This window comes from Oryx dammah, unplaced genomic scaffold, assembly GCF_014754425.2.
Source record: "Oryx dammah isolate SB20612 unplaced genomic scaffold, SCBI_Odam_1.1 HiC_scaffold_23, whole genome shotgun sequence".
Classification (NCBI taxonomy): Eukaryota; Metazoa; Chordata; class Mammalia; order Artiodactyla; family Bovidae; genus Oryx; species Oryx dammah.
Genome location: NW_024070207.1, coordinates 114,765,564 through 114,787,551, shown reverse-complemented (window position 1 = coordinate 114,787,551; position 21,988 = coordinate 114,765,564). Strand labels below are relative to the sequence as shown.

The window sequence follows — 21,988 nt, the reverse complement described above, 5'->3', positions numbered from 1 at the left end:
CAAAGGGGTACTTGAACATGGTTTTCTGGCAAGTTGTGTATCCTTCTGGATATTTACAAGTCAAACGGAAGCCAGACAGGGCTCTGCCAATCCATGAATCCACAGCCAGTGGGTGGAAGGGCCATCACAGGCCAAGCAAATGCCATGTGCAACCTGAGCGCTGACTGTCACTTGCTCCCTTCTTACCTGCACATTCAGTCGCAGCTCAGAGGCCTCAATGGGCACACTGTGTATGTAACAATGGTTACTATATATGTCTCTTTGCTGTGATATAGACTACTTTGAACCTACTGGGTATCCCTTTGCATTTATATTCTTAAAGCTGAAAATGGTCCCTGCATGTAGTGAAAGCAGAGGTGGTGAGGCAGCTGGGCTGAACGAAGAATGCCAGGGCCCTGTCCAGAGAGAGAGGGGAAGGCATAATGCCCCGGCACACAGGTGGACTTCTGGGGCTGCCTACCAGTCCACACAGCCAGCGGACATTGTGACCCGCTTCCAGCCAAGACCCATCCGAAGGATGCTTGCTGAATGCCCAAATGTTCCCCCCTCTCATCTCCCTAGTCACTCACTCTTCCCTGGGGCAGGCTGATGGCTGTGGGGGCGCTCAGGCAGGAGAGTACTGTTTGCTCTCTGTTTTAGAATAATTCACACTCCCAAATACCTTGCTCCTGGGAGGTTATGCACTGTTTATCATCGTCACCCCCACTTGGCTTTGTTTAACCTCCACCTGTGTCTCTAGAGCATTCATGAAGCTTTTCCTACTAGCACTGTGAATGTTTACTGTTTTCATGCTTACTGGATGTCACGAGGTCAAAGTAGTCTGTGGCACCCATCAAAGCGCAAACCTAACAATGCGACAGACTGCCAAAGGTCAGGGCTGCCCTGTGAGGGGGCCAACTGGCGGAAGTGAGCACCTCAGTTTTGGTCTGGACTGATGTTTCTAACGGTGAAGATCTGGCAGTGGAACATCTGGGATCAGAGTCATAGAAGTGCCAAGAAGGACAAGGCCTGCCATCAGCCTGTCTTCTAAGATTGGCTGTGAGTCCTAAGAATCTTAGATGAGAGGTCGGGAACCAGGGGAAGATGTAATGCAGGGGGTACCCAGACAGAGAGTCTTTCATGAGCCAAGGCTAAGTCCAGAAGCATAGGGTGGAAACCAAAACTGGTCAGAGGGACTGACTAGGTTCAAGACCCACCAATTAGAAGTTCAATTTTTTTCCCTTCCTTGGTGTAAAGTGTTCGATCCTAAGTACAATCTCTTTTGCTTTTGTTATCACACTTGCTTCTCAAATTATCCTGATACGACTTGAAGTTTAATCCTCACTGGTGTCCCAGGATAGGAGCAGAGCTCCGCAGGTGCAGACTCCACAGCCTCATGTGCAGAGCTGACAGTGACAGAGCAGGAATCACAACTTCCTTTCCTTTGTACGGGTCATGCTGGCCACTGTCCTGATCCCAAAGGTCACGTCTGAAGGTCACTGGTAAAGGGACACTGCCTGTCAGAGTGAGCTGGGGCTCTCGAATAAGCTTAGAGATGTGGCTTGCTCACACGCAAGTTCAGCCAGGAGACCTTCTGGAACACTCCAAATGTCACTTACGGGGTTCTCTAAGGCAGGTAGGATACAGTATATGTTGTCCTATTAAACCCGAGAAATTGCTCAATGACCTGAAATGCTGCAAGACCCAGTAACTGGACTGGTAGCTCCAAAAGGAGAAATTAAAAATATGAAGGGGAAAAAAAAAAGAACAGAAAAATCAACAGCCCAAAGCTTGGGGACCTAACTCTTCCCCTAAGATCTGTCCAAGAAACCCAAAGAAATGGTTTCTTATGGTAAAAGGCAGAAATTTCAAGTAAGTTAAAATTTTCATCACTTGTTTACAGAGACTTGGGGTCACATTGACAAAAACTTTGTGTTACTGGTCACTATTAAACTGCTTTAAACTATATATAGTCTTCAGCTTTATCACACAAATTTCTAACTTAGCATTGATTAAATTTCATGTTTGTTGTCCTTTTATTTAATGTCCATTTAAACACTGGGTATTAAGTCTTTGGAGAGTAACTAGTCTCAAATATAACACTGTTTGTGTATGAAAATTAAATGTAAATTATATGATTTTTTATAGGGCAAGGAGAAAGAGGCTGAGTGTCTTCTCAAAGGTCATGGCAACTTCCTTGGTCCATGTTTAGGTGAATAAGTTAAATATATTTCATTTTTGGTATCTAAACACACCAGCTGCCAAAAGCTCTGAAACCATTTTCACACACGTTTTATAAAGAATCCCAGAAGCAAGATGAGCTATTCCAGGACCATAAGGCTGCACTCAACTGAGGGGACACTGTCCTTGGCCCAGCTGTTCCCAACACACCACCTGGCTTTCTCAACTGTGGCGCTGCTGACACTGGCACCAGATTGCTCTTTGCTGTGGGGGTTGCCCTGTGCATTGCGGAACGTTTAACAGCATCCCTGGTCTCCACCCACTCGATGCCAGTAGCATCCCCACTCCCACCATGTTGTAACAAGCAAAAATGTCTCCAGACATTGCCAAATGTCCCCTGGGGAGAATGGCTGAGAACTGCTGATACAGACCAACTTCGTACACAGGAAAATCTGGGCTCTATGGGTCAGGGGGAACTAGGTTCACATCCAAATCTGCTATTTACCAGCCAGTTAACCTTTCCCAAGTCACTTGACTTTCTTTAGTCCCTGTCCCTTCCTTGTAAAACAAGACATTACACCTCCCTCACAGGGTTGATGATGATGAAAAATATATAAAATATACCAAGTGTCTAGTAGGTACCCAGTGACTATTAATTCCTTTGCTCCTCTCCTTTGCTCACTCCCATTGCTATGAGTTCACCACTATAACCTCAGGATGACAGCAGAGGGAGATGAAGAGAGCGAGCATACGCTCTTCATTGCCCTGGAGAAATGATTCTAATACTAGGATGTTATACACACAGCTATTTTACTTGGAAGAAACTATCACAAATTGTACCTCAAAGAAGAATCAAAAAGATTATAAAGGCATGTTCTACTATAAAAGAGTCTGAGAAAGCACTCCTAGGCTTTCCAAACACTTTGTGATGATTCTATCACATACCTGTATTTGTGCCAATGCCCGAGTAGGCCCCAATTTAAGAAAAATATGGGTCCGCTGAAAAAATACAGGGGAAATCAGCTTCCTCAAGGGAACAGGGGATGGAGTCCAAATAAAGAGACCAAAGTGGGAAAAGTATGATGAGATTTGAACAGAATGGAAAACAAGAGTCAAAACAAAGAAGTCAAGCAACTGAAGAGGAATGAGAAAGGCTTTTTTTGAAGTCAATTAATTGCAACTAGATGGCTTAGTTCCCAGCCTGCTTCACACCTGGAGGCCCGTTGCTATGTGCTTTAGCGGGAAAGGAACAGAAAATCTCCATAGCATTGAAGTATAACAAGAAATCCCACCATGCCATGGGAACTATAATATACTGCATAATAAAAGTAAATGTTATGGCACTTGACTTCACGGCCTATAATCTCCCATTCAATCAGAACAGAGATTCTTCCATCAGCAAGAGAAAACTGGGCAATTTAATTTTCCTTTCTATTCATGTGCAGGCCTGTTTGGAGCTCATCCATGTATTCCTATTATGTTACTTGAAATATGGCCACATAGTTTGATACAAACAATATCTCAAACTGACATCAACAAGTCAGCTTTGGACCAACTGATTTCATTCCCAATTATCTTGGGCAGACAGATGCTGGTAGCTGCCCATATGAGATCTGAAAAAGCCACCTTCTCTAATTTAATAATAATTTTAAATTATAGCTTTATTAAGAGGAAACACAGATTTATTTATAGCTACCAACGATGATTTCTAATGGGTTTTAAGGCTGTATTCTGTGATTTCACTGTGGCCCACATTTGGACAGCTTCAATTGTCTGAATCACTAACAAAACATTCTGGTACAGATAATTTCCTTCTTGATTCAAAGCAATGAACAGATGCTACAAAAGCAGATATACAAAAGCAGCCCAGAAGAGAGCCAGCCCCTTGGCAATGTCCTAATCTTGACAGACCCACCTGCAAAGAATGTTTCTGGATTTGGACCTAAGACACTGCTTAAAATCCTCTCCTCCATTGGCCCTGGTGATGCTGTAAGAGCCCACTTTTCCCTTAGGTGTGGGCTTTGCACCAGGTTTAGTCCTCAGTTCTAGGTCCTTCTTTGTCTTATCTCATGGTAAGGATTTTACTTATTTTCCTGACTATCACTTTTAAGCAAACAACATGAACAATTAGCATCTCTGCCTTTCAGCAGCTCATCAAGTGATTTTACATAATTCTGGAAGACAAGGTGAAGAAGCTGAGAGAGACAGTAGTAGTCTTTACAGAGAAAGCAAGTTGAAGCTCAGAGAGCTGGTGTAAATTATAGAAGGTCACCGAGCCAGGAAGCAGCACAATCAACAGCACTCAAACCCAGGTCCACAGGTGCCAAGCCCTGCCTTCTCATCTCCTGGAAGGTTCTAATCTCCACTGTAATCTCTGCCCACCTCTCTGGCCTCAGCCTCCACCTTCAATCCACATGGAGCACTGATGCAGGATGTCTGGCCACATCTCAATGTCAACATGCTTAAATCCATCATGTTTATCCCAAACCAGTTTCTCCTCTGGATATGTTTATTTCAATCCAAGTCACTCCCCTGCCTCAGTCAGTCCCCCAACCCTAAAAAACCTCAGAGCTAACAAATCAGTCTCTCCTCCTCCCCACTCCCAAATCTGATCTGCTCACAAGGACCAATGATCATTCTCTCTCATTGCTGCTCCACAACTATCCCCCTTCTTTCCCACCCTCCTGTGAGCCTCTGGCTCTCTCTCACTACCTCTCAGGTGAACTATCAACAAACCTGACTCCCTGACACCCATCTACCCTTCATCTGATGGGTTCCACAGAGCTCCACCAGTTATTATCTCAATTTTTAGACTTGATCATGTCACAACCATCCATGGCTCTCACTGCCTATAGAAAAAATGACAAATCCATCCCTCCCAAATTCAGAGCAGCCCTGACTTCCATTTCTGGGTTAGCACCTTGCTCTGCTCCAGGCTGGCTGATGCCCGAGATCAGCACTCCCCATGTGACTTTCCTGCCTGCCTCTGCCTTGACCGAAGCTAATTTAACTTCCAGATCCAGGTCAGTCTGTCCCACTTTGCAGAGCCTGCCTTGACATCCTGGACACGACGGAACAGCCCCAACTCTGATCAGTATTACTTTCTACCACTCAGTTAGCATAGTCAGTGTGACACTTCCCATTTGCTGTCTTGGGGGCCACAACAGACCCAAAGCCCCTGGAAAGTGGGGCCTGTGTACAAGGGCCCTGGCATCTATTGAAACCTTGCACTTGAAGAATAGGTACTCAAGTATTTAGTGGTTGTCAACAAGGCTGCCAATCATTATTTCTGGCAATGCAAATAATATATACATTAAATTATTAGCTTGAGGAATTAGTCTTCTGGGATTAATGTCTTCTTGGAAAAATGAGAGTGAACCAAACATCAGCATCTCTTTCTGGGCTCCCTGATCCACACACAGCATGAAAAGTTTGCATAGGCCAAGCCCCCTCCATCAACACCCCAGTATTTCTGAACTAGATCATCAGACTGAAAATCCTAGGATTCTTATTTTTGCGACAGCCACCTTAGCCATCTCCAGACCCAAAGGAAACAAGGCTTAAGGGTCAATGTCCTTCACAGCAGGGCACAGCCCTGTGCATCCTGGACGTGGGTAACACCTCCTTTCCTGGGGGCACCCCATGGGACCCTCACTGCCACTTTGCCAATGGGCCAGCCGGCCTTAGGATGGGGCCCAAAGGCTGAACCATAGCAGTGAAACCAGGACTTAAGCACGCTCATTCTGATGATTCCTTCTCATTCACAGCAAATGCCTGCTCTGCTCTTTTCTGCCCTTTAACCAGATCCAAAGCTGCAGCAGGCCAGTGTTGCTATTATTGTTGCATCAGCCAAAGCTGTCAGAAGCTCCTGGTCACACTTCCTGACCGGGCTTCTCAAAGGCTATGAGAGGATGTAAAAGAGTCTCTGAAACCAGGGTAAGTACTTGTGGTGTTTATGGTCACAACAACGTATCATACTCCCAGGCTATCATAAGACTGGACCACACTGCAGGTCAGCAGCTGCAAAGATGCAACTCGATTAGCAGGTTCAGAATAAAACAGCACCCCAAAAAGAGTAACCTCAGGCGATGAGACTGCTCATGATAGGCGCCCCAGTACCTCTTACAAGGCCTGCTGTCAGCCGTTTGTTTCTAAATTGAGCAGCCGATGCAAATCATGCTAGAACCTTCCACTTCAAATCAACCCCTGATAGTGGTTGCCAGAGCTTAGGGAAGGGAAACGGGGTGGGAGGTGTGCTTAGTATTAATAGTTATAAAAAGGCCGCACGAGGGATCCTAGCGGTGATAGAAATGTTCTGCATCTTGACTCTGGTGGTGGATATACAAACCTACACATGTGACCTAAGTGCAGAGAACTAAACACACATGAGCACTGCCACAACTGAAGAGCCCAGTGGGCTGTATCGATGTCAATATCCTCTGTGACTGTGCACTCTAGTTTTCATAAGATGTTACCACTGGAAGACACTGGGCAAAGGGTATGTGGATCTCTCTTCATTGTTTCTTCCAATTGTGTGTGAACCTCTATTTCAAAATAAAAATTTAACTTATAAAAGGCTAATTCCAAAATGTATACTTCTGGCCATAATAGATACAAACACAGATGTAAAGATGAAAGAAATGTAGTCCCTGAACCCAGACTTCTTCAAAGGGCTATCACCCAAACAGCATGCACTTGACTGCACTCCACCCATGCACACCACCCCCTGCAAAGCCCTTGGACTCGTTTACCCACAGGCTCCAGGTACCTTCCCATTTGCCACATGGTGGGATCTTGACCTTGGAAAAACTCATGTTCCGAACTAAGTGGCAATTACTCTACCAAAGCTCATTTTTAACTCAAAGTTAAAACACTTAGTGCTGTGTCTATAGTGAATTTTGCCACATGCCATGTCCACCCATTCACCTTTTTCCACTAAATACATAAATCGCTGGAAAATATGAATATAAATGCTAATGTCCACGTCTCCAAAAGGTTTATCCATCATTTCTTTTCATTAGACTTCGCAAGGAATTTCTCCTAAGGTCGGGGAGAGTAAAAATCCCAGGCATTCCGCTTTAATGTGGAAACCATCCTCACGTCCCTTCCTTAGAAAACTGCAACATCAAAACTGACTGAGGGCTGTTAGCTTCGCATTTAAATGGTTGTGTTAGTTGACATCAGGCCACTGGAAGGGGCAAACCGCACTCTGCAGTTCCTTTCAAGTTTTGCAAAGAGAACGAAGAATGCTCTCCTTACTCACCAATGTCATTGCTGCGGTCTGAGAGGTCCTTGTCCAGCATGCCAGGTATCGAGCTGCCCACCAAGTCGATCTTGGCACCGTCACCCCTACATTAAAGACGAAAGTCTTTTAATGATCATTTTGTCAGCTTTCTTGCACACAATTTAAGGGGTATGCTGCGCCTGGGGTGGGTCGCACTGTTTCCTGTGAGGGGGCCAATGGGAGCCGACAAGCTGTTCAACCACGTGGGCCTTGGTGCAAACCAGCCGATACACTGAAAGCCCTCCTCTCCTGCACACATTTTCAAAGATGGCTATTTTAATAACGAGCGTTCAGCAAGGCACCTTCAGCCACAAATCCTCCTGCTGGCCCACAGGGTGCGACGCAGGGCCTGCTCCCGCCCTATGGCCAAATAAGCACCAGCAAATGATAACCGGGAGCTTCCCTTTTAAGGAGACAGGAATTTAGCCAGTGCCGCTTGTCAAAGGTCGGCTACTTTTAACCTTGAGAAAAAGAGTTTCTGGCCTGGAGCTGAGGCATCAGCCAGGCTGTTGACAGGCACAAGGTGTCAAGTTGAGATCTGGCAGCCTGACGGCTGGCGCTGGGGTGGGGGCCTGTAAAATGAGACAGCTGTTGGGTGGGTGCCCCCAGGCCCATTGGGACACGAGAGACTTCCCTCTGTGTGTGGGCTAGGAGCAGCCCGTTGGGAGGATGGGGACAGGCCTCCAAGATGATGAGAGAAACAGGCCACTTATGCACGGCAGAAGATTCCTCCAAGTCCCCCCAAAATGGGCAGTTCTGGGGACCTTTTCAGGAAGATGAGCCACAAACTAGATTATCCAAGGTCTGTGATGGCAAGTGAAACAGGCAGATCTTTGCTCTTAAAGCAAGAGACTTGTCACAGCCCCTGTGGTCACCATGTAGCCAAACTACACAAGTAACAGATTCACTCTAGGAGCATTTGTCAAATACCCACCACACTAATGGCTATTGAGTAATGAGAGATACTTGGTAATGAGAGGGCCAAGCCAGGTGGCACCCACTCTGGGGGGGGTATTTCATGGTCTAAATGGAGGAAAGAGACAGAGAGCCCCAAGTACACATGGCATAGGCTGAGTAAGATACAGGGGCATCTCAGTCTTTGGGGAATCAAGAACTAGGTCAGGACAGATACCTGCGGGCAGGCCATAGGCACACAGAGAAGGTGGCCTTATAGTTGGGCCTTGGAGGAAAAGGGAGAAAGGACATGACAGAGCAAGGGCCCAAGGCATCTGGGAGGCAGGCATCTGGCCAGGGAGTCTCAGGGCTGAAGTCTGAGGTCCCCAGACTGAGAGCAGTGAAAGGACAAAGGTTGACAAAGGTCAATGGTGCTGGGCTGAGTTCCATGGGGTTCAGTGTGTCCCCGAGGCAATGGGGACAGAAGAAAGCTGAAGCTGGAGACCCATGAACCTGGAGGTAAGAGGCAGACTTCTGGGTTCCTCACTCAAGAAGAGGTGATGGGGGTGGCATTCAGCGAGACATGCATATCCTTGTGATAGCGGAGAAGGTCCAGGAGAAAGAGGTCAGCTTCCCTCAGCTTCCAGATGAACAAGGCTGACTCTCAACCTCAAGCACCCTTGGCAGAAGATGAACAGACGTGAGAACTCCACGGGACCAGGGCTAGGCTAGATGGCTTGGTCCCCACCAAGAGGAAACACAACTTGAGGACTGTGAGAGCAGCAGGAGACTGCCTCACCTCAACCCTCAAGGTTGTGGGACCCTTGGGCCAAGTTTCCATAGTTAACCCCCGCTCCCATTCCCTGGCTACGAAGCCCAGGTCCCACAAGCACACTCGCCTGGACAGACGCTGAGCCAACTGGAGTGGCGGGATTGAGGACTTTTATTTCAAAACACTTTACTGGCAGGGCTCCTGTATCTGCTAATTTGAATGTGACCTTCTGAATGAAATGCTTTAGAAATGCATTTCTTACTCTTAGTTAGAAAGCACTTTCATTTTAAAAAATTCTTGAGGGTTCTTAATCTTGTTACTTGGTAGCTGTGGCGTTGGAATGATTTGGGGCTGTCATCTTCCTGATTCCCGGACTACACTCAAGTCATGCTCACAGCCAGCCAACTCTGTCCTTTGGGAACACACCAAGGACTAAAACTTACGAGAACACATGTTCTATCTGGGGAGAGATGTCACTCAGGCAAGGAAGGTCCAGTTAATTCCACTAGCCTTTTTTTCTTTTGGCCAAAGGGGAAGATGATTGGAGGTGACACTGCAGAGACCATCAGGGCAGAGGTGGGGGTGTTGGAGGTGCAGGTGGGGGGAGGAACTTTGCACATCAGTGAACCACGTGTATCTCAGAACAGCTCAGCTGTTTCTGAACACGTGGCTTATTCATGCATTTTGGGAACTGTGAATCTTGTAGCTACCATTTCCCTCTTTGGTTTGACACATGGAAGCTTCCAGTCCAACATGAGCCTCTCTCGAGGGGCCATAGAGCACTCTATGTGCATTGCTGTGCTCATCTGATCTTGGGCTGTATTACTTATCTGCCCGTATTTCCACTTTGTTGTCACCCTTTTAACTATTTTATTCTTTTATATGCATTTTCGAAAGTTACCTCCAAGCCTTTTGGGACCAGGGCAGGGTAAAAAGTAGTAATTTTTCAGAATGGGGTATATATTCATAGCATTTGAAACATTCATCTGGGGGTCTACACTAAAGAGATAGTCTGAAAAACCCAAATGGGTTCTGTGGATCAAGATGTTTCTCACAGCATTATCTGTAATATAGAAAAACTGAAAAGAACTAGAATTTTTTATAAATAGGGGAACAGTTGAAAAACTATGATATTTGATAGACTTTGATATAACCATTAAAATGATATGTATAAGTAGTTCATGACAACAGGGACAAATGCTTATGTTACAATGTCAACTAAAAAACACAAGTTAAAATTGACATACACCTTACTTCACAGGCACCCACATGCCCCTCTGATATATTAGGAAGAGGGATTTTTTTTTTAAGGCTAGAAGAACATGTATTTACAATGGCTATTCCTGGGGAGTCTGATGGGTGATTTCTAGCACCAGCCCAGCACCTGGTACATGGCAGGAACTCAAAAATACTTGTGGAATGAATGAATATTTGCCTTTTTTTCCTGAAATGGGAATGCATTATGTATTTATAAGAATCGCACTTTTCCCCAAAAGACATAAAGTTGTACGACATTTGGTATGATCACACCTATGTAAAAGCGATGGAAAACAAACTGAGTCATACATAGGAAAAAGATGGGCAAGAAACAGTTTGAAATGTTAATAGCAGTTGTCTCTAGGATAAGCCTATAGGTGAATTTTTCCTTCCTTTGAAAGTTCACTCTTTTTTTTTTTTAGTTCACTTTCAATAAAAGATGCGTACAATTCAGGCAGCTTCTGTTCGCTCCCATTTCTCCCTAATAGTATCATCCAGGTAAAAGACAAGACTGCCTGGCCCCTACCTACAAACTCTCCTTTAAGGATCTCCCCGATTCAGAGGCCTCTGTGATCCCCTGTGACCACACCTGGAACTCACCTGGGAACCAGTTATGGCGGGGGTGGGTGTGGTAGTAGAGTTACAAAGCCTACACTGACAGGGCCAGGTTATGAGAAGCGTCCGTCCAAAGAAATAGGAAACAGCACCCGTGAGTGACCCCTCCCCAGATTCTAAAGTGCCTGCCATATTCTGACAGGAAGGAGACTGGGACACCCCCATCTCTAAATGAGCTCTGATCCCTCATGCCAAGAGCAGACACGGGCTTTCAGCTGAAATTATCTTCTACACAGGGCCAGAAGTAAGCCTATTTTGAAAACACAGTAGGTGCAGTTTAAAAAAGGTTCTGATCCTTCCAAGTAGGGGAGCTGCAGCTGGTGTTTTGACAGTGTTCAGACTGTGGGTGTGGAAGCGTTTTACAATGTCTATTTGTAAATGCCTTTCACTGTATTTATAGATGCTTACAACAAAGCTAATGAATTTCAGTTCTGAAAAATAGCAGAATTTCTGAAATTCTCCAAAGCACATGTTTGGAGCGGCTGACACCCAATGAGGCTGCAGCCCTCCGTGGTCCCCGTTCTCCTCCAGTCTGCCCAACACATGGGTACCATTTTGGCAAAAAGGATGTTACTAAATTCAACAAAAGAGGAAAGAGCTCATCCTTTTGTAGTTTACTAACTCCCATGAGGATTTTTTTTTTTATGGTGAGTTTCTATGCCCATGGCTATTAAATAAAAGGAGAAAATAGAAGAAAGCAGGCATATCCCCACATAGCCAACAATGTTGGAATGTGACCCTCACTTAACTCTGAGTTTTAAACCATAATAATGTTATTTTTCTTGTATTTCTTCAGCGGATTTGATTATGGATACTTAAAACACATGACTTGGGTAGGCAACTAGCAACCAAGAGTCTCCATGCTTTGCTGGTCAGGGACCTGAAATCGCAGGGAATGGGCTGACCAGCCCAAGGACATCTGGCAGGAATAAGTGGAACCCACAATCCGAGAGAACTAACTTGACTGGCTGCCTACCATGAACCAGGCATGGAGATGAGATCCTTCCATGTAAGATTCAATTGCCCCAACTGTCCCTTGAAGAATCTCCTCTGTGTGGCAGACAGAGAGCTGCACCACCCAGAGCCCCATTCTGTGAAGTGGGTACCCCACCCCCGCCACTGCTAGGAGAGGTGCCGGCCCCTCCAGGGACCACCTCAGCTTCAGGGAGCCTCCTTCGGCCTTTCCAGGGTGGCCCACGGTTCATGGTATAAAAGCATCGGCCATTTCAGAGGGGGTTTGTGGGGAGAATGGATACATGTATACGTATGGCTGAGTCCCTTTGCTTTTCACCCAAAACCGACAACACTGTGAGTCGGCTAGACCCTAATACAAAATGCTTCTGGTGTTAAAAAATTAATTAAAAAAAAAAGTCTCAGTCATTTCAGCTGAACATCGGACGAGTCGGAGGGGTCATTTTAGTCCCAAAGCTCCATGGACTTGGCCGAAGCTTTGGTAAGGCAGCATCACAATTTTTCTCCCTCTGCCCAACATGGCTTCCGTCTCTCTCCCCACAGGCGCTGACCCCTACATGTATCTTGCATTCTAAACACTGCCACAGAGGCTGCTTTCCGGAGAAGCCCACCTGAGTGGCCCTTCTTTTCATTATATAGAGCAGGAGACTCAGGCTCAGTGAGAAGCAGTCACTTGCTGACAAAAGGTTATAAAACTAGTAGACTGGTGGCATCTGGATTTGAACCTACTAACTTTGACTCTGGAGCCCAAGCTCTTGACCACTTCTCAGAACGGCTTCACTGAGCCTGCTGGTCATGGAGACCATGCGGCAGGGTAGAGGCCTGGCCACCTGTGTCACTGCAGCTCACTGCCAGCTGGGGACATCACCTTTGCTCCCCGAGTTAAAAATTGCTAATAATAAACAAAAAATCACATACCCGAACCCAGAGGGGCTTGCTCTTCCCCCTCAGGTCTGAGACGTGAGACGGAGCACATGAACAGTTGGAAATGTGGAAGACGCGCCATGCGCATCCCCTGAGAACATGAGCTCAGCCAGTGGCCTGGCCCAATTTAGCCCAAGTTGGGACAGTTAAGCCAAGACATGTGGCCTGGAAAAGATGCTGAAGTGCACAGGAGGCCGAGGCAAGCAAACAAGTATGATAAATAAATGAATGAACAGCAGCACTAACAGCAGCAGCTAAAATCCACCCAAAAGACCCCACAACCCTTCTAGAGGGGAGTGGGGATGAAGGGAAACAGTGAGTCTACTTATTCCTACCAAGCGAAAGACTCCAAGTCCAGACGATGAATCTTTTTGTCAGTCTCCCCTCTGGACCCTCAGCAGGATCTACTACTATCATGTAAATGCTTGGGTTTTAACTGTCTAAAAATTGTTACAGGGGGTTAAAAAAAAAAAAGCTGGGGAAGAAAGGAAAGAAAAAAGAAGCAGAAAATCCTCATCCCCTGTTCTCAGAAAATCATTGACGGGCACCTCTTCAATCTTTGATTTTCCCCCCAGCTTTCATCCTGCTCTGGCTTGTTGTTCAGTTGCTGAATCATGTTCGACTCTGCAACCCCATGGACTGCAGCATGCCAGGCTTCCCTGTCCTTCACTGTCTCTCGAAGTTTGCTCACTCATGTCCATTGAGTCAGGATGGATCCTGCCTGGGAGTCTAGCCACTTACAGGGATGATGACAGATGGCAGATGGGAAGTTGCTAGAGAAACAACTGCAGATTATCTCTCTTCTCTCTTGCTCCAACCCCGCAACCTTGTTTTATCAGCCCCTTCTGATGCAAAATCACCCTATCTTACTGCTCACCTCCTTCGTCTTGGTCCAACTACACACTGAGGATGCGAGGTCAGAGGAAGTGAATGCTCTTCCTCGCTTTCTAGGCTGCCTTATTATAACATCTCAGACTTAGACTCTGATTCTGAAAACTGAGTAGAGATTACCCAGCTCAAGCCCTCATTTTCTTACAGACAAGGGAGCTGTGCTCCAAGGCCGGGAGCTATGAGCCCGAGATCATGCAGTTAATTGGTGGCCACATTGAAACTAGATAGAAGCTTCTTGACACCCAGCCCTATCTTTGCCCACCACCCTTGGGGCAGTGATAATCAAAATGTACATGTTTGATGCTTCTAGAGCTATTTCTCTCACAAAAAAAGCAGTGATAATGGCCCTTCCTGGGCCCTTCCTGCCTGGGGAGGTTGACTCTTTCCTTCAGAAAAGGACAAAATGGTGGCAGCAGCGAGGCCAGGGGTGCAGGAAGCGGGGACCAGAGTGGTTTTCCTGGCAGCTCTCCCCTCGCACCGTGTCCCTGTTTGGATGAGCACAGGGAGGCTCGGCTATTTATAGTTGGTGAAGACACTTTGGAAGATGATGGGACACTGCCCGCTCAATTCTCCCCCACGTTTCTGTTCTCTGTGCAGACTCGGCAAGTATGTGTGGAAACAGGCCTCCGTCCAGAGCCCATCCAGGGCATAATGAGCCCCACAGCCCCTGAGGCCAAAGAACGATGACACCCACAGCCCTCATCTGCAGACCCACAGCCGGGTATCTCAGAGGGGCAAGGGGCTTTTCAGATGCCTGGAGGTGGGGGTTCTCATCATCAAGCAACTCTGAGAAGAGTCTGGGGGTGGGTGTCATTTGGAAGAAGAGTGTTCAAAGAAACAGCCCATTGGAAAAGCATCACATGAACCACGCAGTACTGTGCCCATGCAGGGTGCCACTATCTGCTGCTGACTCCTTGCCTGCCTCTGGCCATCACTAGCAGGAAAATCAATGTGGCTCAGTCTGGACTAAGGCTAAACCATCACTACTGCTGGATCTTGCTGCAGGGAATAAAATTCATTCTTTGTGAGGGTAGAAAGATGTTATGGAGAGAGTTATACATACAAATGAAATGAGGCCAGCAAATACTGCATAGACATTTCTACATGATGACCAGGTGTTTCTCTAGTATCCCGTAGGATTATTGTGCTCCATACATCACCCGCCCTGCCTCAGGCCCCAGCCTTCCCTCTGCTTCCACTCCCTGGAGACCCCTTGTTGTGCAGTCTTGAGGGTGTCCCTATTTCCCCATTCCCTCAGGGCTATCAAGCCTGATCTGCTTATCACCATGTGGCAACCCCTCTCCCAATAAGGTTACCCACTGAGCTCTCTCAGCGAGGAAAAAAGATAGACTGAGGGCCTCCCAAGTACCAGCTGAGGAGCTAGGTGCCTTGGGGGTGGTGGTGGAAATGGAGACTCAGGAGGTGGCCACCGTGCCCAAAGCCACAGGGTAAAGAAGCAGAGGAGTGGGCTTCTGACCCTGGTGGGCCTGGCTCCAAAGCCCAGTAAGCAATGGGTGAGCAGGAAGAAGGTCTGGCCTGGTTACCAGAGTTAACTACCACCCAGAAGAAGGCCTGGTCAAGGGGAGGCACTTGATACATTTCTGAAATGAATGAATGACACACACACACTCCTCTCATATCACTGAGTTCATATCTAGCACCCATTTTTCATCTTTTACCCATAGCTGAGTTTCTCACAAGACAAGTCTACATGTGCTCAGCTGCCCATCTGTTATTTCTTCAACTCAACCCGAGTTTGTCTCTCAGCCCTAACTAATGTACGGAATCAGCTTGACTGGGATCATGAAGGGCCAACTAGTGCCCAAAGACTGCAAGTGCCTTTCAGTCTCCCTGGCTCTCACTTCGGTGGCAGTTTTCATAGTGGGCATGGCAAACCAGTGGCAGCAGCAGCCCCAGGAGCTTACTACAAATACAAATTCTCAGGCCTGAACCCAGATCTCCTAAATTAGAAGCTTGGGGAGCAGCGACCTGCGTTTTAACAAGCCTGCAGGTAATGGAGACACACATTCAAGTGTGAGACCCACTGGCCAGTAGCCAGTCCACCCTCCCTTCTCCTATCTTCCATGGCCACCCCGCACACCCACCCTTTCCCACGGCTCCTCATCCTTCCTCCACCCTGTAAGTAACAATTTTCCCCACTGCTGTCTGTACCCACTCCTCCTCTTCTCTGTAATCTCCTGGAGTGATTATAGCCATTTCATGCCTGTAACTACTGTCTACGAGCCAGTGACACCTACCTCTGTAATTTCTAGCCCAGATCTCTCCTGAATTCTCCAAAGACATATCTTGGTCCTGACTTGTAGAGAAGAAGGGAAACACTCAAGCATCACATGCCATATCCTTAGGAATCTCTGAAAAGATGTTTAGAATACTCGAGCAATCCAAACTCAAAATGGTGGCCTGGCCACCTGGGTGCACATTCTACATGTCTGCTTAGGGAATGTTTGGGTACACTCTGGCTAGCTTCTTTCCCTCTTTTTTTAAAATATTAAATGATTGATTAGCTTACAGCTAATAAGAGGAAAGGTCTTTTTTTTTTTTTAATGCTTTCTTTTGGTGGGTACGGGGACCACACAAGTCATAAAACCACTAGACTGGCTTACTTTGGGCTAATTTGTATCCCAAGGGGCTTGAAGCAGCCTGGATGCCTGCATAAATCTAAAGAAAAATTAATTTCTGTGCAGGCAAGTTGGTCTCCAGAGAGACATCTGCCCTTCCCTAAGCACTTAGTTGATATTTGGCATATAAATGCTTACTTAATCTTTGCCTCAAGCTAAAATGTCTCAGGACTCAACAGTCACTAATCTCCCAGGGTTTCTCTGATAGTCAGAGATCCCTCTTCATTATGAAGAAAAAATGTACAACTCCACGGTCCCTCACACCTGATCCCTGTTCCAGGAGACTCCACATAGCCTTCAGCCTTCCATGTGAAAGTCACCTGGTGTGTTTAAGACTAAAAGGAGTAGACCATTTCCAAGAAGCACAGGTCTGGGAAACCACCAGGCCTCATGCCCACAGCCTGGTGTTCAAGACCCCTGCCAGTCTTCTCACTGAGATTCCTCCTCTGACACATCTGAAGCCAGGGGACAGTGCCTTCTGTGGTGCTTGAGCCACAGTAACCAACTCCAGCCACCTAAAACCTCTTGACTTAATGGCCTGCTACCACTCTGACTACTGAAACTTTCTCATGACTGACTGTCATCAACTCCCAGAATGCACTAACATCCACCTGGGAGAATACTGGCTTTGAGAACATCAGCCTCATCTCGCTTCAGCTCTTGCCATCTTCCTGAGCCTGTGACAGCCATGTGGGTGATCCATTCCCGCCCCCCCTCCTGTCCTTGGTCCCTTCAGCACTTAACAAGCTTCATTCACCCTCAGCCACCCACATTCAGGGCCCCTCCCTCTGTGGATATGTCCATCTTCAGACCCCCTCCGCCTCTGAAGTTGTGAACACCAATCTCCTCTTTCTGACCAGCATCTCTAGTACCTCTGACCATCAACTTTCCACACTTCCAGCTCCCACTCCATCCCTGTTCATCTCACCAACTCTTACTTCTTTTGGCTTTACTTCTTTTCCCTCCATCCCAGAGCCCCTATCACTCAAGTTCCATCACCTCAGCCCCCCCATTCCCTGTGCCGCCTCAGACAACCAGCACAGCTCCCAGGCAACGCAGACTAAAGGTCTTATTCCCTGTTATCCCCTTATTCCCAGGAAAGCCTGGTGGTTTCCCTGATTTGCCTGTTCTTTGGGAAGAAAAATGAAGGGTTATTACAACTTGGGGTGTCCGTGTTTGGGAAGATTAACAAAGCTGTTCTGGTCTATCCAGCCTGCGTCTACCTCTTTCCCTCTGGGGTTTATTTTCCTTTGAAGGCACACACCTGCTCTGCTGCTCAGGTTCTGGCTCACTAACTCCCACTGCAACAGACTACTAGAGCTCAGGACAGCCTGCTGCTTTCCAGCTTTTCCTTTTTTTTTTTTTTCCTTTTGGTCCCTTCTCTCAAGTTCAAGACCTCTTCTCATGGGGGTTTCTGACCCTATCTTTATTAAATTGATACTACACATTATGAGATGTATAACATTACATGTTCATTTGTGTGTATACAACACATATACAAAAAGGTTTAGGAATACTCTGTCATTTGAAATACCTTGAGGATCAAATATCAAAAAAGTAAGTAGGCTCTTTTCAGGTGTGAAGATAGATGTAGGCAGAAGGCTCTTTGGATGACTGCCTTAGTTATAAGGTGGGCTGGATGAGACTCGCAGACACTGTTTTCATGCTGTGAGATAATAACTGACACATCCCCAAAGCACAGACTTTCAAACAAACAGGCACTTAGGACCCAGGGGGATCTCCTATCATCATTCAATTTGTAAATTAACTCTGTTATTGACTTTTTTTGAAACAGTCTCTTTTTTCTGCTATATTTCTACTTACATTTACTGTTCAGAAGTAAGTATGTTAATGGCATGCTGCTACTTGCTCAGATGGACTCCAAATCACGCTGGTGTCCTAGTTCCCTTAGATAAGATTCCTGAAGCCCATGATCTGGTACACAGACGTCCCTCAATCCATTTCTGTTAAGTGAATGCATCTAAAAATGACTCCTTTCTTACCGAACTTTATGTATTCCTTTTTCTAAAAGGTGCTAGTTCCTGTTTAAATAGAAGGAAATTGATCTCTTCTGGAAGCCACATTTGGCGGCAAGCTTTCTGGTGGGTGAGAAGAAGCTAAGCCCAGACACTGCAGCTGGAGTGGCAGGCAACGCCTCATGTCTCGTTTCCAGTAAGAACAGCAAATGGTGATTGTGCATCCATGTGTTCACCCGTCCGTCCATCCATCCGCCCGTCCCATCCCATCAGGTAAATCCCAGCAAGGATTTGGGTTCGCACAGCAGACAATACACCTTCTCTGGAGGACCACCAACACAAAACTACTTGATGTGAACATCCCTGAGTCAACTCATTTGGCAGAGCAAAACAAGTCCACAAACCAATATGGGTTGGTTGTCTAACATAACTGCTTAGCAAAAAATATGAAGTGTGTGAGATACTGAGAAACAGTAAGCCTTTCTTCAATCTTCTTAAATTTTGTTATGTTGAAATCCATGGCATGCAAGGTGACCTGGAACATCAGACATGAGTGCTGTGGAGCTTGTACAGGAGAGCCCAAGTGAACATGATGAAAGCACTGGCACCTCCCCCCCACCCTTTTTGGAACCAGGGCATTCAACAAGTGTATTAAATGAGCCACTGCCATATGCTCAGCCCTGTAAAGCATGTGGAGATGACAAAACACACTCTTGATCCGCTTCAAATCTGGGGAAGGAATCCGGGGGTGTGAACATCCCAAGTGGCAGAGCAGGGGGCCCTGCACCAGGCTCCACATGGGGTGTCAGGCGTTTCGAGGAGAGCAACTGTGAGGGATGAGGGAAGGCTTCCAGAAGAGGGGCATGCTAACTGGACAGCTGAGGAGCACTAACAGGTGCAGGAGAGGCAGACAGGGAAGGGAGGAGGCACCACCAAAAACCCAGGGGAATGCAGACCAGAGGTTCTCACAGGATGGATGTGGGCTGGCAGCATCAGCATCACCAGGGAGCTTGTTAGAGATGTCAATTCCCAGACCTCCCCTAGACCAACTCCATCTGTGGGCTGGCGCCCAGCACTGTGTGCGAATGAGTTCTCCAGGCGACCCTGATGCACACTCAAGTTTGAGAACAACCGAGTGGGAGCGGGCACTGTTCTCCCTCCACCTGGCTGACAAGGGGCCAGAGCAGGTACCAGCTCCTTCTTGTCTGGCTCTGTCACTTCCTGGGGCTGGCAGGAAGGAAGCCTGGGGCTTGCCTCCCACTCCCTCCTTTTTGCAAATCAGCGCCCTGGGTGTTTGGGAGGTCGGGGGCTGTCCACCCACCCTCTCCCAGGCTGCTCACACACAAGGTCAACAACAGCTAGGCTTCCCACCGGCCTCTGTCTAAACCCCTCTCATGCATCTTCCTCAGTGGCTCGTCCTTCTGACCCACAACTGGATGCTGCAAGAGCTGGAGGCGGGGGGGAAGAGCTAAGCAGAGGCGGCAGGGAAGTGGGGCCTCTGTGAGCCCAGAAGACTGGTAGTTATCATTCAGGCCCACTTTCCCTGCAGGTCCAATCGATGGCTCACAAGGCCCACACCTATCTGCTAACAAGACAGTTGAGAGCAACCTTCGAAGGTGCAGAAGCTACTGGAATTGCACTTCTCTTCAGATCAGATCATTAGAGAGATCAGCAGGAATATTCTGGAAATCGTTACTGACTTCACTGAAACGCCTGTGGTCCCTGGAAGGCTGTAAGAATTTGGCAGAGCGTGGCTTCTGTTCTCCTTTCACCACCACAAAGTGATGTTCGACCTCTGCTGGTCCACCCTCCCTGGGTGTGGAGCGCATATTCTCTTCAGAAGCACTTAACGTTCACATACCCTTTTCCTTCTGAAGTGCAAGCCCTGGGCCAACACGCTACTGAAGCGGCCCTTGTTCAGGTCACTGTGGCTGTCAAGGGGCCTCGTGGTGCACATGTCAGTTGGCAGAAGAGGATGCAGCACGTAGGAGCCTGACCAACTCAACAGTGGCCCTGGTCCCATTAGTTTCCCCCCAGGCCATCATAGGGGGCAGTGGTTTCACTGCACCTCGGGGGACACCTGCCAAATGTCATGGGTGAGCCACCTGCTCCTCCAATGGGCTCACACACCTAAGATAATCATGTGTTATGTGTATTTTACCACGATTAAACCTTTTTTCTAAAATATAAAGCGAGCTATTTTTATTCCAGTTTAACACACAATCATAAATATGACAATGGAAGTGAAACTGATTTACAGCCCTAGGGCTACATACTTGGGAATTATATCCTTCTATCCTTTCAGATGCTTTCCATGATCCCCGAAATCTACAGACAGGGAGAGTGAGGGGTGAGGGGCAGTGACCTGCCGACGCTGCCCCTCTTCCCATGACATGAGCCCAGAAGTCTGCCTGACCTCAGCACAAGGGCACCGAAGCCCTGTGAGATTCTCCACGTGCAAACTTAGCTTATAAGAACAAAAATTTGGTGAGTGACCATGTGTTGACAGGTCCACATAAAGAACTCTAAGCCACCGACTTGCTCCAGTATATCACATCAACACGTAGAATGTGCAAGCAACAGTAGAAAGTTCCAGCAATGAACTTGTGGAGAGAATGCAACACTCCCTTGTTCCTCGTGGTAGGCATCTTGGGTCTGGAAGGCACACTGTCCAACTCTAATCCTATCATATCACTAACACTAACAGGTAGCAGCAGAATGCATTTGAGTTTTGCTGGGCCCGTCTCAGAACTCATGCCTGAATGAAGCACGCCCCTTGCCTTTGAGGGTCTCACAGTCCATGGACATGGACACTAAGACAAATCTTTGCTAGACTACGTCCTGGGGCCCACAATATGGCTGTGCAGGCAAGGGCAGAGGGAGCCCGGGATTGTGGAGGGAGGCGCCACAGAGCAGGGAGAGGCTCAGGGATGGAGCAGCCAGTGAGAGGACCTCCAGGGGTGAAGGCAGGCAGGCCATCCCTAGCACTTTCGGTCTGAAGGGCAGCTGGCTTTGCTCTAAGGGTGCATAGGGAATTCCCACATGTGAGCAGGGCCAAGATGCCAGGACCTGGATTCTCATCTGTAATCCTGAAAACCAGGCTGCACCTCCCAGCCTCGCTCCCACTTCTGCCCGAGCACAGGAGCAAGGACCCAAGTGGCTGGCGTCCAGTGTCCTTTGGTTGCCCCACCCCACTCCCACCCTCGACATCAAGAGCAGTGCAATACCTGGTGTGGGTCAGGGGACCCACGGGCCTCTCTGGCCTCCTCGGGGGTAGCGCGCCTGGTCTGCTGAGAGAATTGGTCTTGGGTGGCCGTGGCTTTTTGGGTGGTATGGCAGGAACAGAAGGCTTCGGGAAATCCAGTTTTGGCTCTCTCTCTGGTCTTTCTTTAAGGAAGCATAAGGAAGACAGAGAGAACTTATGTAAGGGACAGTACCAAAGACTGTGTACTTCTTGCTTAAAAAAAAAAAAAAACAAACCACACTGATGCTGTTTGCCAAGGTGAGGATGGAAGCAAAGAGCATCACCTGTTCTTGGTCAAGTTAGAAAGAGTCCCAGAGAATCACAGGCCACTGCTCGCCTTTATTCATGCTGGTCCCTCTG

At 47.4% G+C, this 21,988-nt stretch overlaps 1 protein-coding gene across 4 annotated transcripts in view; it reads right to left on the bottom strand.

Moving 5' to 3' along the window:
* The window catches only part of SH3KBP1 (SH3 domain containing kinase binding protein 1), a 331,078-nt gene that overhangs the window by 26,955 nt on the left and 282,135 nt on the right, over nucleotides 1–21,988 (bottom strand). For all 4 annotated transcript variants that reach the window (XM_040266529.1, XM_040266527.1, XM_040266528.1 and 1 more), the window contains 2 exons: nucleotides 21,612–21,771; nucleotides 7,424–7,509 (listed from right to left, as the gene is read on the bottom strand). In XM_040266529.1, coding sequence (XP_040122463.1) covers nucleotides 7,424–7,509; nucleotides 21,612–21,771 — 246 coding nt within the window. The remainder of the gene's footprint in view (nucleotides 1–7,423; nucleotides 7,510–21,611; nucleotides 21,772–21,988) is intronic.